Below are 20,683 nucleotides of genomic sequence, written 5' to 3'. Positions count from 1 at the left end.
ACAGAAAGAGACAACACCAAAGTAGAAACTAATCTAAAACCAAGTGCCAGTGTCCAGGTCCCCTTGGGAACATTTAGAAGTCCTCAAAACTCTCTCAGACACTCACATGTACTGTCGGTCTCTTATTTGGTCTTTGACTTTTCAGGCTTTCCAATCCCCCTCTTACTCTCTTGCATTAAATTTAAATAATAAACGCTAAGTTTGAGAGGGTTTTGGCTTGCTATTTTTTTTAAATGATGTAAAGCTGACTTTCTCGTGGTAAAATCACATTCTTCTGGACACTGGGATTACAGGCAAGTTCCCACCACCAAGTTGCTTGCAATGAAGTTCTAGGAGCAAAGCAACTCTGAAAGAAGGAAAAGTTGGAGTTCTAAAACTCTTGTTTTAAAAAGTTTGCTCCTAAGCAACTTCAGATCAATATTACCCTTCCAAGATTTAATGGCACTGAAGACAGAACTGGCGAAAAGAAACCGATGAAATTAGGATCCTGAAAGACATGTCATTACAAGCAATTTTATTGCACTTCTTAGTTAAAAGAACTGGGCAGAGAACAGACAAGGCACACATAGCAGAGCTGTGGAATATCAAAAAAGCTTCAAAACAACCCTACAGCTTAATGAATGCTACAGGTCTAGATGCTTACTAATGCTATGCATGTACAAAACCCTCCGATTTTACATATTGTAAGTGCTCAACAATTAAACTACAACCAATCGACATGTAGTACATTTAAATTTACATCACCTATAAAGAAAAAGGAATACCCCCAAAACAATGAATGTCATTTTAAAGCCACAGCCTTTTTGTTGCATTTACAGTTTTCTTATCTTCCTTGGTTTACCTTCCCCTAGATAATGCTGTATTTTTCACTGTTTACTTAAACAAATATACAGGTGTTACATGGGATGTGTATTAAAGAGCAAAGAAAGCCCTAGAAGCCATGACTCAGCTTATGAGAAGGTTCAAAAATTAACTACAATAGAATCACTCCTTTAACATTAATACATCAAAAAATCTATTTCCCCATATTTTGAGGTGAGACATAGGGAAAAAATGTACTTTTTCAAGATACCTTTCAAATGATGAGAAAGCGGAATGCAATAAAACTACTGTATCATCTCAGTACGCCATATTTCAGATCTAAAACTCCAGTTACAGATAAATTTACATAACTAAGGAAGAACTCAAGTTAGCTGTTTGCCTTGGAATGGCATTATGGTATCTGACAAGGCAGGTGAGAAAGAGGGGGAAAAAATAAAAAAATCAGCCCTTTTGCAGAGCTCATAATTTAGAGAAAAATCAATTTTACAGGGTCAGATCTTCAGAATGAACAATTTCTACTTTAAAAATGTGCTGAGAAGGTAAGAGGTGGTTTGCTGCAGGAACAAATATGATGTGATAACTTGACAAAGAGATTGGAAATAACTCCAAAATCCTGCCCCATTGCTATTTTTCCAATGGGTGTCCATTAAATATTGTTCCTAAATTTTGAAGATGGGTGAGGAGTCGGTTTTCACCCTCACAGTGAAAAAATAAACTAATGGCATATTTCAAATCTATTAGCACCAAGTAACTGTATTACCTAAATTTGAGCTGTGTACGCATAAACTCCTGTTTCAGTTTCAAAAAAAACCCTTGAAGTCCTGAACTAATACAGTTCCCAAACTATATGGGGGTTTTTTTCTCACCCTCACCCTTGCCCCCATCTTAAACTCCTATCAGATACGTGCTCTGTTTTACTAATTGCAACTCCAAATAGAAATTACATAAATCTTACAGACTGCCATACTGGATCACATTAGTAGCCTGCTGTGAAAAGGAGTAATTTTAAATGCTTTTACTAACAGGTGCAGCCAGTTCTGCCCTACTCCTGTCATATGTTATCTGCTGCGGTTGAATAGATAAGCTCTGCTCTAGGGAAAACAGACCAGTAAAGGCTGATCAGGGAATTCCTACCTGGATTAGCTCAAAATGGGTCAGTGGGAACTGAATGGAGTTACCCATCCCTGAATGAAGCTCCTTGGGGATTTTTGCCTTTTGCAGTGACCAGACGCCAACTTTTCACAACCGGGAACCGAGGCGTCAGGTGTGAAAAGACTGTTCACGCCCTGTGCTGCAGGTCACCAGAGCGAGGCAAAGAGACTAGCACCTTAATTAAACACTATTAAGGTAAACTTCAGCAAATGTGGTTTCAGAGGTTGGTGCTCTTCCCCAAAGCAGCTGCCTGCTCTTTTAGCTGGGCCAGTTCAACTGCTTGTGGCCATTTTCTGACTCAGGTCTCTGAAGCATCTGGCAGGAGATGACACCAAAAATGGCACAGCTCCTTCCTTTCATAAGGCACAGGATCGCAAAAACAACCTAGAGAAGTGTCAAAGAGAGCTGAAAAGCTCACTTTACAGAGTGTGGCCACTGGCAGAAGCAGCAAGAGCAGCTTTGGGCAGCCAGCTCCTGAGCTAGGTGGGTTGCCGCCAAACGGCAGCGTTTGGCTACCGCCTGAGAAGAGCAGCCAGATTACAAAACCACTAAGCACGCTGGCTCCTCTGTTGAAAGCTTGGCTGTCCCACAGTCCATGGAATGCCATCAGTTGACCAGAAGGTTTGCTCCTTTTGGAAAGCCTTGTAAATCACTGCAATCTTCACTTATCCTTTAATATTAAGTCCTCAAAAGAAGATAAAGTTTTCCTGAACTTGCTGGAAGCCCAGCAAGTCAAAGGTCCTGCTTCTCAGCTGAAGAAGTCATAGTGCTTACAATGCTGTTACACTGGAAGCTAAAGTAAAGAAACCAGCAATACCCATAATCTATGACACTTCTGTTTCTATTAGTCACTGCACAGCAAGAAACCTGCAGCACACAATTGTAGAAGAGCAGTGTCCCTACCATCAGTAGCTGGTTTAAGCTTTTCCACCCTTCTAAAAAGCATCACTTATTTTAATATCTTTACCGACATGTGCTTGTCATCTAGGAAGTCCATTTTATGAGCCACCGCAAGACACTGGCATTAATTACATACTGCAAAGTGTATTGACCCTTATCCATTATTTCCATCATGTGAAATTTTGTTTTGTAATTAACTTGAATCACTTTCAAGTATTTGCTCTAATACAAAGTGCAGCATCAAAACAATCCTATATCCTCTATACAGCAAGGTGCTTGAGGATTCATGTTTATTTTTTAAACAAACACTCATGTATATACACATGTACTAATTGGCTGTCATTCAAACTGATCCCCTAGAACAGAGGCCATTATCCTCATTTATTTTGTTTCTCATTTGTTATACGGCTAAATTCTCACAAGGAAGAGTAGCTATTTTTGGTAACGAGGTAACTCCAGAGCTTTTGTAATCTACAATAGAACACAGTAGGATTTAATAGTCAGGTAGCTCTCTAAAGGTTTTTAATCAAAATTAATAAATGAAGATGACAAATACCCAGGTTTCAGAACCAATGTCCCATTACAATCAAGGGCAGACAAGTGACTTATTTAGGGCTGAAGACTCAAAACCTCACACCAGCCATTACTGGCTGATATTCTCAGGTGGTTTGGTATCGCCAAAAAGAGAGGAAAACACATTTTCAAAACCTCAGCTGCAGGTATTTCTGAAGGAGAGTCAGGGAAGGAGGGCAGATTCCAGACCAAGCTGTGAGAACAAGGGCTCACGAGACCAACTTCATTCAGTTTTAAACAAAAACTAAAAACAAGTCAGAGCAAAAGTTTTGAGTTCGCTGAAGACAAGTCCTTTGTCTCCAGATTATTCCATGCTCAAGCTTGGTATCAACATTGCTCTTGGCAATCCTCAGCCTGGCAGCAGCTGTTGTAAACTCTCATCGCAAGAGCACGCTTGAACAGTTAACCAAGCTTACGGAAAGTCATTCAGTATTTTTTCAATTTGCTTTACTTTTAATCTTCTTACACCACAGGATTCTTTTTTCCAAAATCCTCAGAATTTAAATCCAATAACACACAGCTCTAGACTTGTGTTAAAACCACACCAGACAGCTCACCTAACAACTTCAATGAATCTATTACCATATGTAAACCCAATTATATTTTTATCAGTAGCAGTCAAGAACTCCACCTCTTCATTACCTGGATATAAGGAGGTAAGTGACTACTGGTTTAATATAGCCTATACACGTACACGTGTGTATATACGCTATATTCATGTGATTAATGCCACATATTAAATTGGAGATTTCAATATTTTGCATACATTATATTGACACATTAGGTGATTTTAATGCATTACGTGTATGCACACATGTTAATACATATGCATGGACATTTGACAGGAAATACTTTTTTAATTAAATCCAAATACATTTTTTTCAACTCCCAATTATTACATGCATTTTTTGAAGATGCGACATGTCAAAATGACATTCAGAGTATTCAGGATTGAGGATGTAAATTAAGCCTAGAGACACTACCTTAAAAACAAACAAATAACAGCTTGGAGACCTGCTTCAAACCAGAGGGTGAACCAACCAAACTGTGGATGGAGCAGGCTGCCCAGCGAGGTTGTGCAGGCTCTGTCCTTGGAGCTGCATTTTCAAGACTCAATTGCAGAAAGCCCAGAGCTGGCCCTGCTTTGGGCAGGGGGGGCGCGGACCAGAGACCTCCTGAGGGATCCTGTGATCCTATCTACTTATTTCTTGACCTCATCTCCACACCCAGCAACTTGTGTTAATTATTTTACTGAGTCACTAAAAAAAAAAAAGGAAAATTCTTGCCCAGAGAGCCACCTGCAAATTCATCAGGCAGTTACATGAAGTTACTATGCTTGAAGGTATTTTGCTGAGCTTTGTATTGGAAAAGAACTGCCAATTGAAATAAATCAACATACCTGTTCTTCATAGAAAACAATTTGGTTTGTAAGTTTTATTCTCCACAGTTTAAACACATGCAAAGAGAAAGCCATAAAAAGCCATCAAAGATGATCTATACTTCTTGCAGGTTTGCATGCAACTCAACATTGCTCAATTAGAACTGATTAAGAAAAATCACTTGCGTCTGTCAAATAAACAGCTCATGGAAAAAGATCTCTAAATCTTGTCATCACCCTCATGTTTTCATATGCATTTTGTGAAGAAGCACAATGGCTGATCAGTTTTTTCCCCCTAGAAAATGCTTTAGAAGAGAATGTGAGTCTCTAAATTGTATGATATTTGTTAATCAAACAACAGAAAAATTGGAAAGATGTTCTTTTTTCACTCCCCTAATTTGTTCACCTGACTGCCAAGGGAACAGCACTCATAGCACCTGCCCTGTCCCACTTACCCGCCCCAACACAGCAGCATTTTAAATAGGAAATGCAAAAGGGACTCTTGAACAAATGTTGAACCTTTGCCAGGGAAATTTGGGAACAGAAAAAATGGGAAAAGGAAATGAAAGTCCCTAATGGAAGTGAAGGAGAAGCTTCCTTCCCTTTCCCACGTTGCAAAGAAACACGTATTTGGGGTCTTCCATTAAAAAAAAATAATAAAAACAAACAAAACACCTATAAAGCACTACATTACCAAGTTTAAAAAAAAAAAAAAGCTGTCAGGCAACATACTTTTTGTCAACTAACCTTCTGAGGGTCAGCACATGATGTCAACGTCTTAACAACTTAATTTCAGTAAGGTGGTGTGAAGAGTCTCTTATGGAAGTAGAGCAGCAAGCAGAACAAGCACGGCTGAAGTGCTGATAACCTCAGTGTGCTAATTAGAAGAAATCTTAATTTATAAACCAAGATTGTTCAAGCAAATTCACAAGGACTGCTACTGTCTGTTGCATTTATCTTCTGAAATGAGTAAATTAATGGAAAGAGATTAAAAGGAAAATAAGCTACTGAAGAATATAATGATTTTGCAGATTATGAGGGCTCTTGGCCAATGGATTTCCTAACCCCAGTAACTATGATTCACCTGAGTGGCAGAAGCAACATGCTAAGCAATTATGGCATCACCACAGCATCGCTATGGAACATTTCCTTTAAATCTCCACAAATAAATATTCATCTACCTGTAATTTCAGAAAGGAATTCTCCATGTGTAATACAGAAAGAATTTGTTTTGTTCCTGCTTTTCCTCTTCCTTATACTGTTTGCTCTGAAAGCAAGTACAGGTTCTTTGCTGCATTCCAGAAAGCATTTGTTAAAATGGCAGGAAAAATGTTTCATTTCATAAGAGATCTAAAGAGAGCCTAATTCAAACATCAAAATTTCACACTCGAGCATATGAAGACAGTTCAAGTGCAGTAAACGCATGCATGCAAATCCTATTATGAAATACTTTAGTATTATAAAAGCAGTTACTTCTTCAAAACATCAACCTTAGAGTATTAAGACTGATAAATGCCTGATCACAAGAAGACCAGATGTTAAAACCTACCTTGCTACCAAACATCAAAAGGAAGGATAAATTCAAAACCTCAAATGTTCATATGGAATGACAGAACAAGATTGAAGGCTTCTGCAGAAACAACAGTGCCCATTTAAGCAAGCGTTTTGAGGCAAAGAACGTCTCTGAAAATTCTGGATATTGCTAAGGCAGACACCATTGCAGAGGTCTCTGAATACAGACACTCCCTCAAACAGTTCTGGTGCAAAATCCAAGCCCCCTTTCTTGGAAGCATCTGGACAGCGGCAATACCTACGCACCGATAGGTAAGGCCAGGGCTACAGGGATCTAACAGGAATGTCCATCCCTCTGTGGTCTATCCTGAAACATGGTCTCAATCATAAAACCTCATTTTTTTACTTCAGCTACGCACCCAAGGCAGAGATTTCCTTCCATTGCATTTAGATGACAAAACATTGCATCAAGCTGCTAAAACCCAAACGAGTTTTGTAACTGGAAGCTTTAAACCTCTGAGCACCTTTACAGCTGCTCAGCTTGATATACCCCACTGAACATTGGCAAGACCACTGCTGGAAGTGCAAACCGGTGGTCGGCAGCCTGAGTGGTGGGATGGAGAGCCAGGATGCAGAGTTGTCTGCTCTCAACCATCATGTACCAGGGTCTCTCCTGTGAAGGGCACCTGAGCCGCAGCCCCTTGCCCAAGAGTGACTGCCAAGCTCCACGCTCTCCTTACACTAAACACTGTCATGCACCTCACCCACACCCACCTCCCGAGCCCCCCTTGGCAGAAGGGTATGGTTATTACCAGAGAAGGACAAAAAGCTCTGAAGGCTGAGGTTTGACAACCAGAGACCAAGGGAGACCGGGAGATAACTCCCCCCTCCCACACTTTTTTTTTTTCTTTTGGGAGAAAGCGGGTGGGCGGGCGGAACGACACCCACCCTTGCCGGCTCCTCCTTCGAGGCCCGGACTTGCGCTGCCCCGCCGGGGTGCCCCCGAATTCCCCCGGCCCCGGCAGGAGCCGCGGTGCGCTCACACCCCCATCCAGAGGCGGGGTACGAGGGGCCCGTCCCACCCCGCGCCTCACCCAGCGGGGGGGCCAGCGGAAGGTGCCGGCAGGCCGGGGGCGGGCGGGCGGAGCCGCCCCGGGGAGGGGAGGGCAGGGGCGGCCGCGGAGGGGCGCGGGCTGCTGGCGGCCGCAGCGCACACGGCGGCGCCTCGCTGCTGCACTGCAGAGCCGCCATCTTCTCGCACCTCCGCGCCGCTGGGCGCCGGCCCGCCCGCGGGGGCACGGCCACGGCCGCACGGCCACCACCCCCTCCCCACGCAGCTCCGCGGACACCGCCTTCCCGCCCCCGCAGGGCTGCTGCGCCAGAGCGCGGGGAGCTCCGCACCGCCACCCCACACACCTGCGTGCGTTCGCGACGGCGGAGGCACGGCACGGCACTGCCCTGCCCGCCTCCGGCTGCACGGCACCCGCAGCCCGGCGCCGCACCGCCAGCCGCCGCCCCGTGGGGGGATGCCGCTGGGCCCCTCGCTCCCCTGCAGGGAAAGTTTCCCTTCCGCAGCCCCCGCCAGAGGAACCCCCGCGGCGGGGCCGGCACCCCCGCGGGACGCGCTCAGCCCTCCCCGCCCTGCCCGGCTGGCGGCGCCGCCGCCCCTCCCCGCGGACCCCCGCCACCGCCCCCCGCCGCGCCAGACAGTTCCGCGGGCGGCGGCCGAAGTTAACGGGGAAATACCCCGGCGGCGACAGCCGGATCCGCGCAGGGAGCCTGCCGCGGCGGCAGGGACGGTCCCGGCTGCCCGCCGCGGACACGCGTGGCGGGAGCGGGGGCGCCCGCCCCGGCTGCTCCCAACCCTCTTCCTCCTCGTCGCCCCACTCGGCGGGAGCGGCCCTATTGTTCGGCGGCGGGAGGGCGACTGCAGCCGGGCGAGGATCTCCCCGCTGTGCCCGGCTGCGTGACGTGCGCCGGCGACCCCCACCCGGCCGCCTCGCCGCGGCCGACCCCACGCCACAGGGGCGGCCGCGGGCAGACAAAGCCTCGGGGAAGCGGACGAGGACGGCGGGGAAGCCCCCTCCCGGCCGCCCCCTGCCCCGCTTACCTCGAGAGCCCGGGCGGCGCCGGAGGCCAACAGCAGTAGGGCTAAGTGGGGCAGCATCGCGGGGGACGGGGAGGGAGGAAGGAAGGAAGGGAAAGAGGGAGGCCGGCCGGCGAGACGCGGCGGGGTCCGGCTGTAAATCCGCGGGGCTGCACCTCTGCCGGGGAGAGCGACTGAACTGCGGCGGCACCAGCCGAGCGCCGCGGCGGGGCCGGTCAGCTGATGGCCCGGCCCGCCCCCGAGCGGGCGGTGCGGCCCGGCCCGGCCTCCCCGCCCAGCGGAGACCCCTAGCGGCAGCGCCCGAGCGGTGCAGCCCGGCGGGCGGCCTCGGCGCCGGCAACCCGGGCGCGGCTCGCGTCCTGCCGTGCCCGGCCCGCCCGTTTTCCTCGCTGCCCACCGCATCGGTTCCTTCTGGGCCTGGCCACCCAGGAGTCAGCCCGGAGCTGTGAGGCGGCTCCACAGACCCAGTCCTGGCCGCTCGGGGCTTCGGCTACCCCGGCCAGCCTTAGAGCGCGGAGGGGGTTGCGCTTGTGCGGGCGTTTCCCTGCTGCATCACCTGCCCCCTCAGCCGCTCGGGCACCCTGAGTAGCCGTTCCCAAAAGGCGCCCTGCCCGCCGCTGCAGGAGCCCCCCACGCCCTCGGGAGCCCCGGGGCCTCGGCGGGCCATTGCCTCTCTGCGGTGTTGTGTACAGAAATGCAAGGCATTCACAGAAAAGCACCCTGAACCCAAACACGTGTCTGTGATTTAGAGGCTGCTTAACAAATTCTGCGCTTGCAGGCTGCACGCCAACCTGAGACCTGCGGTTTGTCTCCAGGTGGAAGGTGATGAGTAAGCACAGCCACGTGGCCCAGGGGCCGTACCCGGCACACCGGTGCACACGGGCAAAGCCGCAGCCTCCAGCCTGGGGCGGCAGCCCTGGCTCCCGCGGTCCGGCTCTGCCCGCTGCTCATGGCGAGAGGAATGCGAAATCTGTGCGAGTGCTGTTGATAGTAAAGGCACAGGGGAGCATGGGCAGAGCTGAGGCTTGTGACAGTTGAACAAGGAAGAAATCAAATTGAAATGTCGGGTTTTGTCAAACAGCTTGTAATCAGGAGGCCAAAGCAAACTTACTTTCTTGTCTTCTCAGTAGCATTGTAATCATTGGTATAGTAAACCTGTAAGGAGAGCTAAACATGAGCATTAACAGAGTATCATGAAGCAGCTGCTGCTGCAGCTGAAATGCAGCGTGACACAGCTTGACCCGTTCTGACTTGGACCTGCAGACTCCATGGCAGCATCTCTGTACCCAGCGAGGCCCCCAAAATGGCAGTCAATAGACCCACCCTGTAACTGGGACCCACAGCCAGGCCCTGTCAGGGGCAGGTGGTGGACATCTCCTCACCATACAGCTGGCTAACAGACACCTGGGCTGTGTTGTCCTCCCTGCTATGCTCACCCTCATCTTCTTCCAAATTCAGAACGGAATCCACTGAGACACTTGGCCAAGGCACGTCAGGGGACACTTTACCGGGTGACAGCAACCAGGGCTGCTGCTGGGTCAGGCAGGCTGTAACACGCAGTGAGAGACCTCGGTGCGCTGCACCCCAACAACCAGACCCCAGAACACCGTCCTTATGCAAACATGAATCTTCCTAAACAAATGAATGTATGTATGAATGTATGAAGGCTTTGGGGAATCGCTTGAGTCACGCTTACTGAATTTGAGACAGGCAGATGCAGAATCTGACAGGCAGATAACAAACGAGGCCCCTCCTTCCCCCTCAAAATACAGATGTGAAGTACATCCAACAAGTGCACTTAGTAGGTGCTGTTAAGAAACACACACTCGTGACACAACACAACCTGTAAATTAAAATGAGTTAAACAGCAACAATGGTAGGCTTAGCTGCAATAATTTAACACTGTCATCTGCTTGTCAGGGTAATGATCACATAGCTTTGAGGGGTTAGGGAAGGATTTGCTGTGCAAATGTTTCTAACCAGTTGGCTTCTAAACTCAGCAGTGATGGCTGCAAACAAGCAACTTCCTGCTAAAGCTGATGGAGGTCATTCAAAAACAATTCTTTCCAGGAACAATGGAGGCAATCAGAAGGAAGCTCTTTGCAAGTTCCCAGAAAAAATTTGGCTTCCAGATGGGGTGGATGGAAGACCGAAATAGATTTATGTAGCCCTTTTATTATAAGTTGGCTTGGTAGTTCTTTGTAATCACTTCTTCCTAGTACTAAAATTTAACAGTATTTCAACAGCTGCTTCTCTGGATGAGCCAAGCAGGCTTCCTTCCTGATGGTGGGCAGACAGGAGGCCCCTTTTACCTGTGGCTAAGACCCATGGCATTGCACACCTTGAGGAAGGGCAGGGAAGGCTGAAGTGAAAAGGTGGGGATAACTCAAAGGTACAGTAGGACCTGTCAGGTAGGTGTTTCTATTTACAACCTGTCTATTAATCTAAACCAGTGACAATATTTGTTAAGATTTCATTGTTAGCCATACTGAAAAGTCATAACTAAAGACTCTTTTGAAAGCTGTTTGTAAGGTCTACAAAATTTGTAGATGACCTGCTGTCAGGAAAAAAAAAAAAAAAGTGATTGTGTCCTATTTCCCACTCTCTATCTTCTTTCAGAATCTGTATAGAAGGTCTGAAATTATTTTTTTCCTTGCTTTCTCTACCTGTTGTCTTGGTACTGAAATTCAGTCTTACCAAAGGAAGCTGTCATAGCTGGAACACAACAAAGTCCACTGCCACCCTACAACAGAGTGAATAATGGAAGGCATCTTCCTGAAGAAGGAGGTTGGATCACAAAATTATAGGGCTTACATTAGAATCTAATAAAATGCTTTAAGGAAATAATGCCAAACTATGTTCAGATGTGATTTTCCCTTTAATTGCGGAGCTTCCTTGTTCCATCTTAATGTGATAACTTTCAAAGTGACAACCAAGCATGCATGTCCAGTTTCATTTTTCAGATGCTTTTGTGTTCTGCTTATGTATCTTTGTGTGCAAGTGATGTATATCATTGTTTTACAGCCTTTTCATTTCAGTATATTACATATATGGAAGCATTTTTCGGCCACACAATTTCTCATTGAACACTCATGAAGCAAGTAGACTTTATCCACAAATGCTGATGTTGTTCTACAACTGGCAATAAAACACCTCAGCCTTCTTCATAACCTGACAAATTTCAGTGGTAAATAAGTGAACAGATATTTCACTCCATCTATGTTACCAAAGCAGCATGTTGTCAAGTCAGACGTATATTTTGTCCTCAAAAAGAGTCTGTTCTTCTGGTGAAGAGGAGAGAGGGAAATTTTTTAATCCTCCAGCCCCCCTCCCAAAATAATAGCTAATTGAAGATGTTTGCTAGGATGGAGGAAAAGCTGAACTGCAGCACTTAGAACAATCTTCAGTTAATTTCAAGCAATAAACTTTCCCTTGCTATTCCCATAAATATCGCAGCAGAGAGCTGTGATGGGGTTAGTACGTAGTTTCTGAAGGGGGACAGGCAACCTGTGGCATGGACGCAATTACGACACTGCCGCAATTATGGCACTGCCAGATGTCTCCAAATATGTGCAAGAGGTTTTATAGAATACATGCAATGTTCACTGAATTTCTGCTCAAGGAGGTTTATTTCATCCACATCAAGAAAATTATTGTTATTAGCCCAATTCTCAGCTGTATTTTGTTGTTCTTAACAATGATTCTTCAGGCAGATTCTTTCGGTACAATTCTACACCCAGTGCTTTCACAGAGATGATTTCTCCATTTGTTCTCAGCTCTGAGGAGAGGTCTCCAAGTTGGCAAACTTAAGTTTTGGTCCAGACTTTGATGCTGACTCACTGTCTCCTTCTGGAGTCGCTCCGTTTCACTGTTCATCATTTTCTTTACCGTGGATAATACTGTTTCCCTGCCTTTGTGATTCAGAACAAAGCACTAGGGTTGGTATTTCTGAATGAACCTCTGCAAGTTAAAGACTTGGATCCTACTGAGCGGGCACCTTCTGTGTTAGTCCCAGTTACGGCATTTTTCTGTACTCTGGAAACTACTACAGTGTAAATTACCAGATTTGTTTTGGACAACTCCAGCATGAATTTGTATTTTTGAATAGCACATAATTAATTTTAATGGAAAACCTTTACGTTTTATGCTATACCTTGAACCACTGCAGGTATAATTAATCTGTTCGCTGTCATGCAAGTGTCCTCTAAAGACATTTTTTTCCTTTGGAGTCAGCCTGCAGCCCTGAGAAAGAACCTCTCTAAATATTAATCCACAATAGGAAGAGAGATTGTACCTAATCAACCCTACACAAGTACGTGCTGTTAGCAACAACAATGGGTGTGGATATGATTTCAAATAGCGAACAGTTGATCCTTGTCTGAATTCTGCGAAGAACCTTTGGTTTGGGGCTTTTACAGATGCAGTACACAGTTAGGTAGCCAGTAGCCATAGCGACCTTCTCAAATGCAAATGTTTTGTTCTGCATAGCACAGGAGTATTAAGAGTTGATGATATCTACTGGAGCAGGTACACAATACAAACGGCAGAGCCAAGTGAATAATGAAATCACAGTCCAAAATCCCCGGAGTGCTCAGCCAAGGAAATGAAATGGAGATGCAAAAAACAGTAATTGCTCCAGTGATTAGGATGTGAGCACACATGGACATCACTCTGTACCAAAAAAAAATACGGTATTATTATGGCTTCCCTCTGTGTTGACAGAAGCTGTTGTTGCTTGCTGATGGTGCCAGTAGAGAGATCTTCAGAATGTCTGCTTCTTCATGTGATTCTATTCTCCTGATTTGGATTGCCCAATTACTACATAATGCAAATACTCCTAGCAGAATCAGGTTTTAACATTTTTTCTATTTTTTTTTTTTTCCTACTGCATGTACTGAAACCTCCTAGATATTTTTGGCCTCATGCCTCATGTGGTCAATTTATTAGTAAAGTATTATGTCGTTTTTTCTCACTGTCCTATATGCAAACATCTCAATACCAACATGCTTCTCCCAACAAATAAAAACGTCACCCTACAGTACAACAGGCCAATTTCTTTTCAGGCAAGTCATGGAGCACCTAGCTCCACAGGAACTCCAGAGCAACTATGCAAATGACATTTAGCTTTTTGCACCCTTCTAACTGAAAGTTATAATCTGTTTTTTACATGTTGTGAAGGCCACCAAATGAAATGGTTACGGTCTTCTCAGCATTTTTCTACTATGATTTGTCCTCCCAGATAAAACAACATTGCAGTTTGTGGTGTGAATATCCCAAATCATTAACATTTAACAAAAATAGAGGCAACTAACAGAATGCCTTTGATTTCTCTCAATCTCTGAATGCCCTAATAAGTTTTTTCAGCACTATTCAAAAGTCATAAAGTAATATTTTTTGCTATTAAATATCGACTTCTTTTTTTATCCCCTCCTTTTTTTTTTCCACCATAAGCTTTCCCCATCTCTCCACAAACACAGCTCTCAAGCTTTGCCCACATCAGGCTCCCCTCCATGGGACCTGGCTTTTCTGTAGCTTTGCCCAGAGCTGCTCTCCTGTCTGACATGTGCCCAGCCCTCCCCAAAGACCAGAACTCCACAAACACCCCTCTCAGTTCTTAGGGTCTTGTTACCTCCTCTTCTATAGTATGGAACACATTAACACACCTTATTTCTTTTAAAGATCTTGGTATTTTTGAATAAGTTTCCACTTTTTTTCAGGCCACACAAGCTTTCTATGGATGTCTGAATGGATCCCAAGATAAAACGAGGTTACTAACTGGGCAAGAGGAACAGTCTGTACAAAGTTAGACTTGGTGCTTTGTTTCAACAGTATCTTGAAACTGAAATAAAAAACAGAAACAGGAAATTTAGCACATAGTGTGTATGTATATACATAAAATCTATAATAGATTCTGAGTTCATTTTACTGAAACCTTTTGTACAGGATAAGAAAATACATTGTTATTTTGATTCTTCCAGCATAGTGTCTCACATCTTAAAATACCTGCTTAATTGTTAACACACCAGGCTGAGATGCTCAAAGACCTGTCCTACCACCTGTTGCTAGAAATACAATGCTTGACTCTATTTTGAAAGTCCCAGCTAGTTTGCAATAGTGAAATTAAAACTTACAAATTTAATAACTGTAGCAGACCCCACTTAATACAGGACAGCTGTTTGTCAGGAAACATTAACAAAAGCATCTCCATTCCTCAGTTTGCTCATAGGAGACTTAACTCACCACATGATTTAGCCTTTCCTCAACTGTCCCTGGAGAAAAAAAAATAGTAGCTTTTCTGAAGGTTGTGAAAATCTGAAGCAGTCAACAGAGACTGTTCAGATGAAGTGAAGTCTGAGGGCTTTATGTTATAAAATGACAAATTCAGCTGGGACACAACTCCACCAATATTCATCAGGCAACAAGGAAGTCTCTTGAGCCAAAAGCCCACACTTCAAATGTGGACAAAAAGCACCCAATCCAAGAAACTGTTACATGGGTGCGATGATTTCAGCAGCAGATGGCTGTTTGTGTCTCTTCACTCTCTACACAGCCCTTTGAAGGACTAAAAGCATTATGCACCCTTCCATCTGCATGTGATGTAGATAAAAATACAAAACCTAGAGCATTGTGTTCAGTCTCCAGACCTCTGGACTAAGAACTAAGAAAAGCAAGTTAAAATATACTTTCATCTCATTAATGTGTATTTATGTCAGAGAATATGTAGTAGTCTTTAGAAACCGTGGATACAGAATATTAAGCTGATTAAGACGAAGGAAGAGAGACAGAACAAGTACCTTCAGATATCTGAGGCTGCATCTGGAGTACCGTGATGTCTGGAGCACCTTTTTTATGACGATAGACTGAGAGAGCTGGGTCTGTTCAGCCTGGAGAAGAGAAGGCTGAGAGGGGATCTTATCAATGTTTATAAATATCTCAAGGGTAGGTGTCAAGAGGATGGGACCAGACTCTTTTCAGTGGTGCCTAACAATAGGATGAGGGGCAACAAGCACAGACTGAAGCCCAGGAGGTTCCATCTGAATCTGAGGAGAAACTTCTTCACAGTGAGGGTGCCAGAGCACTGGAACAGGCTGCCCAGAGAGGTTGTGGAGTCTCCTTCTCTGGAGACATTCAAAACTCACCTGGACACACTCCTGTGTGATCTGCTCTGGGTGAACATGCTTTAGCAGGTGCGTTGGACTGGATGATCTCCAGAGGTCCCTTCCAGCCCCAACCATTCTGTGATTCTGCGATTCCCTGGAAGTCTGTGGCTCCGGCTGCTAAGACAGAAACGGGAGCTACAAACAGTGGTGATGCTGCTGTGGCCCCAGATGCTCTCTCTGGAAGTGACTGGGGCTTTCACGCTGACAACTGCTGTCACCCTCCACAGTGCCGGTACATTTGCATTCCCAGTCCCACACTGCAGCAGCATTTGTGATGGGAGGAGTGAGAGGCAGAGGTTAAAGTGTGCCTCTGTTACTCTCTTAGCTTGCTCTTTGTAAATTCATGTTAGGTGACTGTGAAAGAATGTCATGGATCAGCCTGTGCAGTCCCTGTATGTGCAAGATTGTTATTAAAGAAAAATGTAATCTTCCTTTATTTCTTTTACCAAAAACTAGTAGTTTTGTCCTCATGATCTGCAGTTCAAATCAAGTGGTAGACCCAAAAATAAAGGAAGCATTCATTTTAAGTTAAAAGTACTGCTTCTTGTTGGCTTCCTATATTTTTACATGCTACAGAGATTGCTAATGTCTACTATGCTTATCATCTAGAAGTAAATTTATTTCACAGAATAAAATGTAAAAATGTGGAAGAGGAGCAAGCTTCAAAATATGACATCCTTTGCTGATTCCTGTCATGAAATCTGCATGCAGCTCTAATTCACACTTGCCAGGTAAGCTAACTTGGTATCTTTCTCAGAAATTTGCACGCAACTGTGGAATGTGAGGCATTTTCTCCTCTATTAGCTGGTGCTCAAAATAATGCATCAAGGCTAATATGCATGCATGAGGAAGTACTGATCAGATTTCTTGGTGAGACAGTTGATACTGTTCTGGGACAAGGACAGGTATCATCTCATGTGGCCTCCAAAATTGGCTGTAGGTTAGCTATCGGGATTTTGGGATCATGGACTGCTATCACAAAGCATAGTGCATCGTGCAGCTATGCAGATTGGGTGATCATCAAAATATAAATGAACTCTTCCGAGAGATTAATTTCTGTAGAGTCTCATAGTAAGACTGAAATCACTGATGGGAGGCCAGGAGCATAATAAAGCAGCTGCACAACGGCACAGGAACAGACATGCTCAGTCCATCTAGGAATTGCAACCATCTTTTATAAAATGCTCACAGTATTAGAAGCAGGAAAGTTTGATCACAAGCACATAAATCAGTGACTGCAGGAGCCTTGTAATGGATGTTTTTGTGCTGAAGAAGGGGGTGGGGGTAGGGGATTGAAATGAAGAACTGCAGACTGTTCTGTATACAAGAATAATGCCATCCTTAGATCATCCATGTTTTGTAATCACCCTGCAATTTCTCTCAGCAAAAGGATTTTAAAATATTTGTTCAAGTTAATTTGGCATACGTCTGCCTTATTCCTTTACACACACACAAAAATGGACATATCTTTCCTCGACTTATAGCAGAGACACAAAAACATAATGAGAGTAGGAGAGTGAAATTTCCTTCTCCCATAGCAGGATTTGTGAAAAGCGCCCACTGATACAGACAAAGCAGGCTTCATTGAAAAAGGCGATAAAACTAGACTTTGCATACTGGCAAGCTAAAGTAAGACTCCTCTCATCAGCTGCTACCACGCAAATCCAGCATCACAATCTGCTCACACTGTGCCCTCCGCTTCGTCACCCTATGGGACCAGAGAGATGCAGGGCTGTCCCTTCCTTGCCTTTAGGGTGGGGGTGGGTCACAGGCACCCCGCACCCCTCCAGCCCACCCAGCACCCCTCCAGCTCACACAGCCCGTTCACTCATGTGCCCATCGGCAGAGGTGCAAACGTCAGAATATTCAGCGTAACAGAGATGCTGGCATTATTCTTTGCATACTTTTAATGAGCTACTAGTGAAGCGTTGAAAGTGATATGGCTGCTTTTTTATGAGAGCATGGAAATATGCAGAGTTGAAGAGGGTCAGTGTCATGTTAGACATTTGAAGAACCATCTGTTTTTTTCAAAACATCGACACAGTGCACTAGAGAGGAGATATTCCAACACCTGCGTGTGGAAGCCTAGCTTTGTTCACAAAAGAAAGATCTCCCTGGGTATTAACTCCCAGTTCAGTTTATTGTGAGCTACTGCACTGCATAATCATAGGGGGAATCAGATCACGCTGGAAAAGCTAATACCCAGTTAAAGCTCACAGAGTCCTACTTCTGAAAATGATTTGTTTGAAGTTGACTTAATTTCGTTTAAAGGCCCTTTTGAAAATGTGTGAAATGACTCTGAAATCACTGAGGTTATTTCAAATACATCACCTGACATATTTTACTTACACATTCATTGCCCCAAATGAAGCCTTGATTGTTTTTTCAAATTAAAAAAAACAAAACCATCTTTTTGAAAAGGTGGCAGGGGGTTGTACAGCATAGCTGAGGTGGCAAATATATCTGTGAATTGCTCTGAATTTTGAACATAGTACATTCAGAAAACCTCATGCAAATTCAGTTTTAAGAGACAGAAGGAGAACTTCTTATGGCAGAGGAAATGAATGAAAAGTTATAGTGGAATTTGCAGCGTCTCAAAACATAATGGGCAAATGTTTCTATCATAATAGCTATACAGTATATCTACTAAACCATGGCTATTAACCTAAATATATTGAAAATAATAAACAGATTAAAATTGTGATGTTCTGCCTCTAAAGTGCAAAAAAAAAAAAAAAGGCAGGAAATCAAGCCAATAAATCCAGCATTAGTGGGTCTAATTTCTAAGTAATTTCATTCCGTTTCTAGTGCCTTTTACACCAAACGTAGTAGACCTCTTACTGTCACAATGTGAAAGTATCTATTTCTTTCCTGGCACCTAAACACTGTATCTATACCCAGAAATTATTTTTATACATAACTATTTTAAAAAATATATATCATATACACATATAAAAATATATATTAAAAATATGGTACACTCACTATGGTGTATTTTTTAGGTATACATTTATTAAGGTAGTTATTGATGTAACTTTATGTCTAGGCAAGAAAAACAGCCCTGACTCCTATTAATCATGTGGGCTGGTGGAAGCAACACGTTAGTGTTGCAACAGCATTGGCGACAATTCAAAAACGACCAGACCATCACTAATCACTTACCTCATGAAAAATGCTTAAGAAAGCAGGATATTTACTGTTCTTCTTACATGCTTATGGGCTGATCCAGGTCTCATCGTGATCAACAAAAGCCCTTCTATTAACTAGGAGATATGAGACAGAATTTGAAGGGAACCATCCTACATTCTCCAGTCCACATCAAGGAATACTGAAAATATTCTGGCGCAATTCCACAGCCATTTAAACCAATGTGTGTGAGGGTAGCCTGTGCCTCTGCCTTCAGCCAAGCTTTTCTACCGTCTGTCTTACTTCAGCACCAGAACCCAGGTAGTAACTCCACTCAGCACTGATTTGGCTGTAGTACACATTTTTTTTGTAAGATTTGTTTGTGCAATTATCCCAATTGCCCAATTATTCCAACCTATGGGCTTCAATTATCATGGAAGCACAGCCTCATTCTTCAGGAAACATCCTGAATCTAGTGTGAAAGGGGCATTAAAAATCAGCATGCTGAAATTACTAAAATACATATGTCCATGTACGTGTCTATGGATGTAAATATATAGGAATAAACAGGAATTACCATGATTAAGGATGCTTTTTTTCTATTCTGGCAGAACTGCATCATCTACTGTTTTAGTTAATGGTGTACTGCTCAAGCTCAAATGTAAATTACCTAAATTTCTTCAGCTATATGCATTCAAAAAAAGAAATAAAGGAAAGGAGTTATGTGTAGCAGCAAGGATGCAAACAGCTGGCATATTTCCAACACTTTTCAGGTAACTTTTGTGAGCTACATAACATGTAATAATAGCAGCTTGAATAAACCAGCAGTATCCCTAGGAAGTATTTGACTATTCTGTGGTATGTCTCTGTCTGTGTAGACAAGGCCCTCACGTTAAGGAGAAAATGTGGACGGAAAATATGATGACATATTCAATTACATGTTTTGACTTCATTTCTCCAAGATTATACCTGGGCAGCATTTAGTCAAAATGATGCTCAAGTTGTGCTTTTCAAAACTGTTCAGAGTTGACATAGTTCTACTCCCAAGTAAAAATCAGTAGGAGTTTTACTCATGACTTCCACAGAATATAAGCCAATGCTGAGCACCTCTGAAAATAGCTTTCCATCTGTATATTTATTTAAATGAATAGAGACTGTTAGTAGAAATAGGAACTGAAAAGATCAGGCTTTTAATTTTAAAAGTTAAATATAGGTTACTACACAAGAAAACTAAACCACAAGAAATACCCAGACAAATTTAAACTTTTTTTTCCTCTCATTTATGGCAGGAATGGATGTAAAATAGTTCCACTGCCCTAGGTGACACAGCCCCAGGATTTCTGAGGTCATTAGACACCATCGACTCTTTAGTAATGGCATTTCACGCTTCCATTGGGCAGATGAGGACTGTAATAGAATTGTCCATACGTTACTCCTGGGTAGTCAACACCCCTAAAAAAAATTATTGTAGCAACCCAGGCAGTGGAACCCACCCTTTCCTATATTCAGGTAGACTTCTGCTTACCCTGTTCTCTTCTTTTTTTGCTAGATGTGGTTGCTTTCTTTAAAGGAATAGCCCTTCGTGACAAATATCTGGTGGCTCCGATCCAGCACATTTACTGCAGTCAATATTTAACATATGAATGATCCTACTGGCTGCAGTACAGCTGCTTGTGTGCTTTAATTTAAGCAGCTATATGAAGACTTCGTTGGCTCAAGGCCTAACTGCTACAGGAAATAGCAAAGTTCATAATGAGATGTTGCAATACTGCTTTTTGGTATTTTAGGTCCTCTAAACTTTGGGCCCCTTAGACCTTTCTGACCTCACTGTGCTTTCAGAGGGCTTTCCTGGTTGAAAGGTCATCTTGGGTTCTTGCTCCGTTGTGTACCATTATGGACAAGAGATCTCGTGGACTAGAGGCTCAGCTGATATATATTGGCAGGAGCCTTACT

The 20,683-nt window shown here is 44.0% G+C and overlaps 1 protein-coding gene across 5 annotated transcripts in view; it reads right to left on the bottom strand.

The window, feature by feature from the left end:
* Positions 1-8,504, bottom strand: part of APP (amyloid beta precursor protein) — a gene marked incomplete at both ends in the record, with an annotated part of 219,018 nt that extends 210,514 nt beyond the window's left edge. For all 5 annotated transcript variants that reach the window (XM_080345581.1, XM_080345582.1, XM_080345583.1 and 2 more), the window contains one exon: positions 8,448-8,504. In XM_080345581.1, coding sequence (XP_080201707.1) covers positions 8,448-8,504 — 57 coding nt within the window. The remainder of the gene's footprint in view (positions 1-8,447) is intronic.
* Positions 8,505-20,683: the final 12,179 nt, after the last annotated feature.

This window comes from Nesoenas mayeri (genome assembly GCF_963082525.1).
Source record: "Nesoenas mayeri genome assembly, chromosome: 1".
In the NCBI taxonomy this organism is placed as follows: Eukaryota; Metazoa; Chordata; class Aves; order Columbiformes; family Columbidae; genus Nesoenas; species Nesoenas mayeri.
This window is presented reverse-complemented; position numbering and strand designations above follow the sequence as displayed.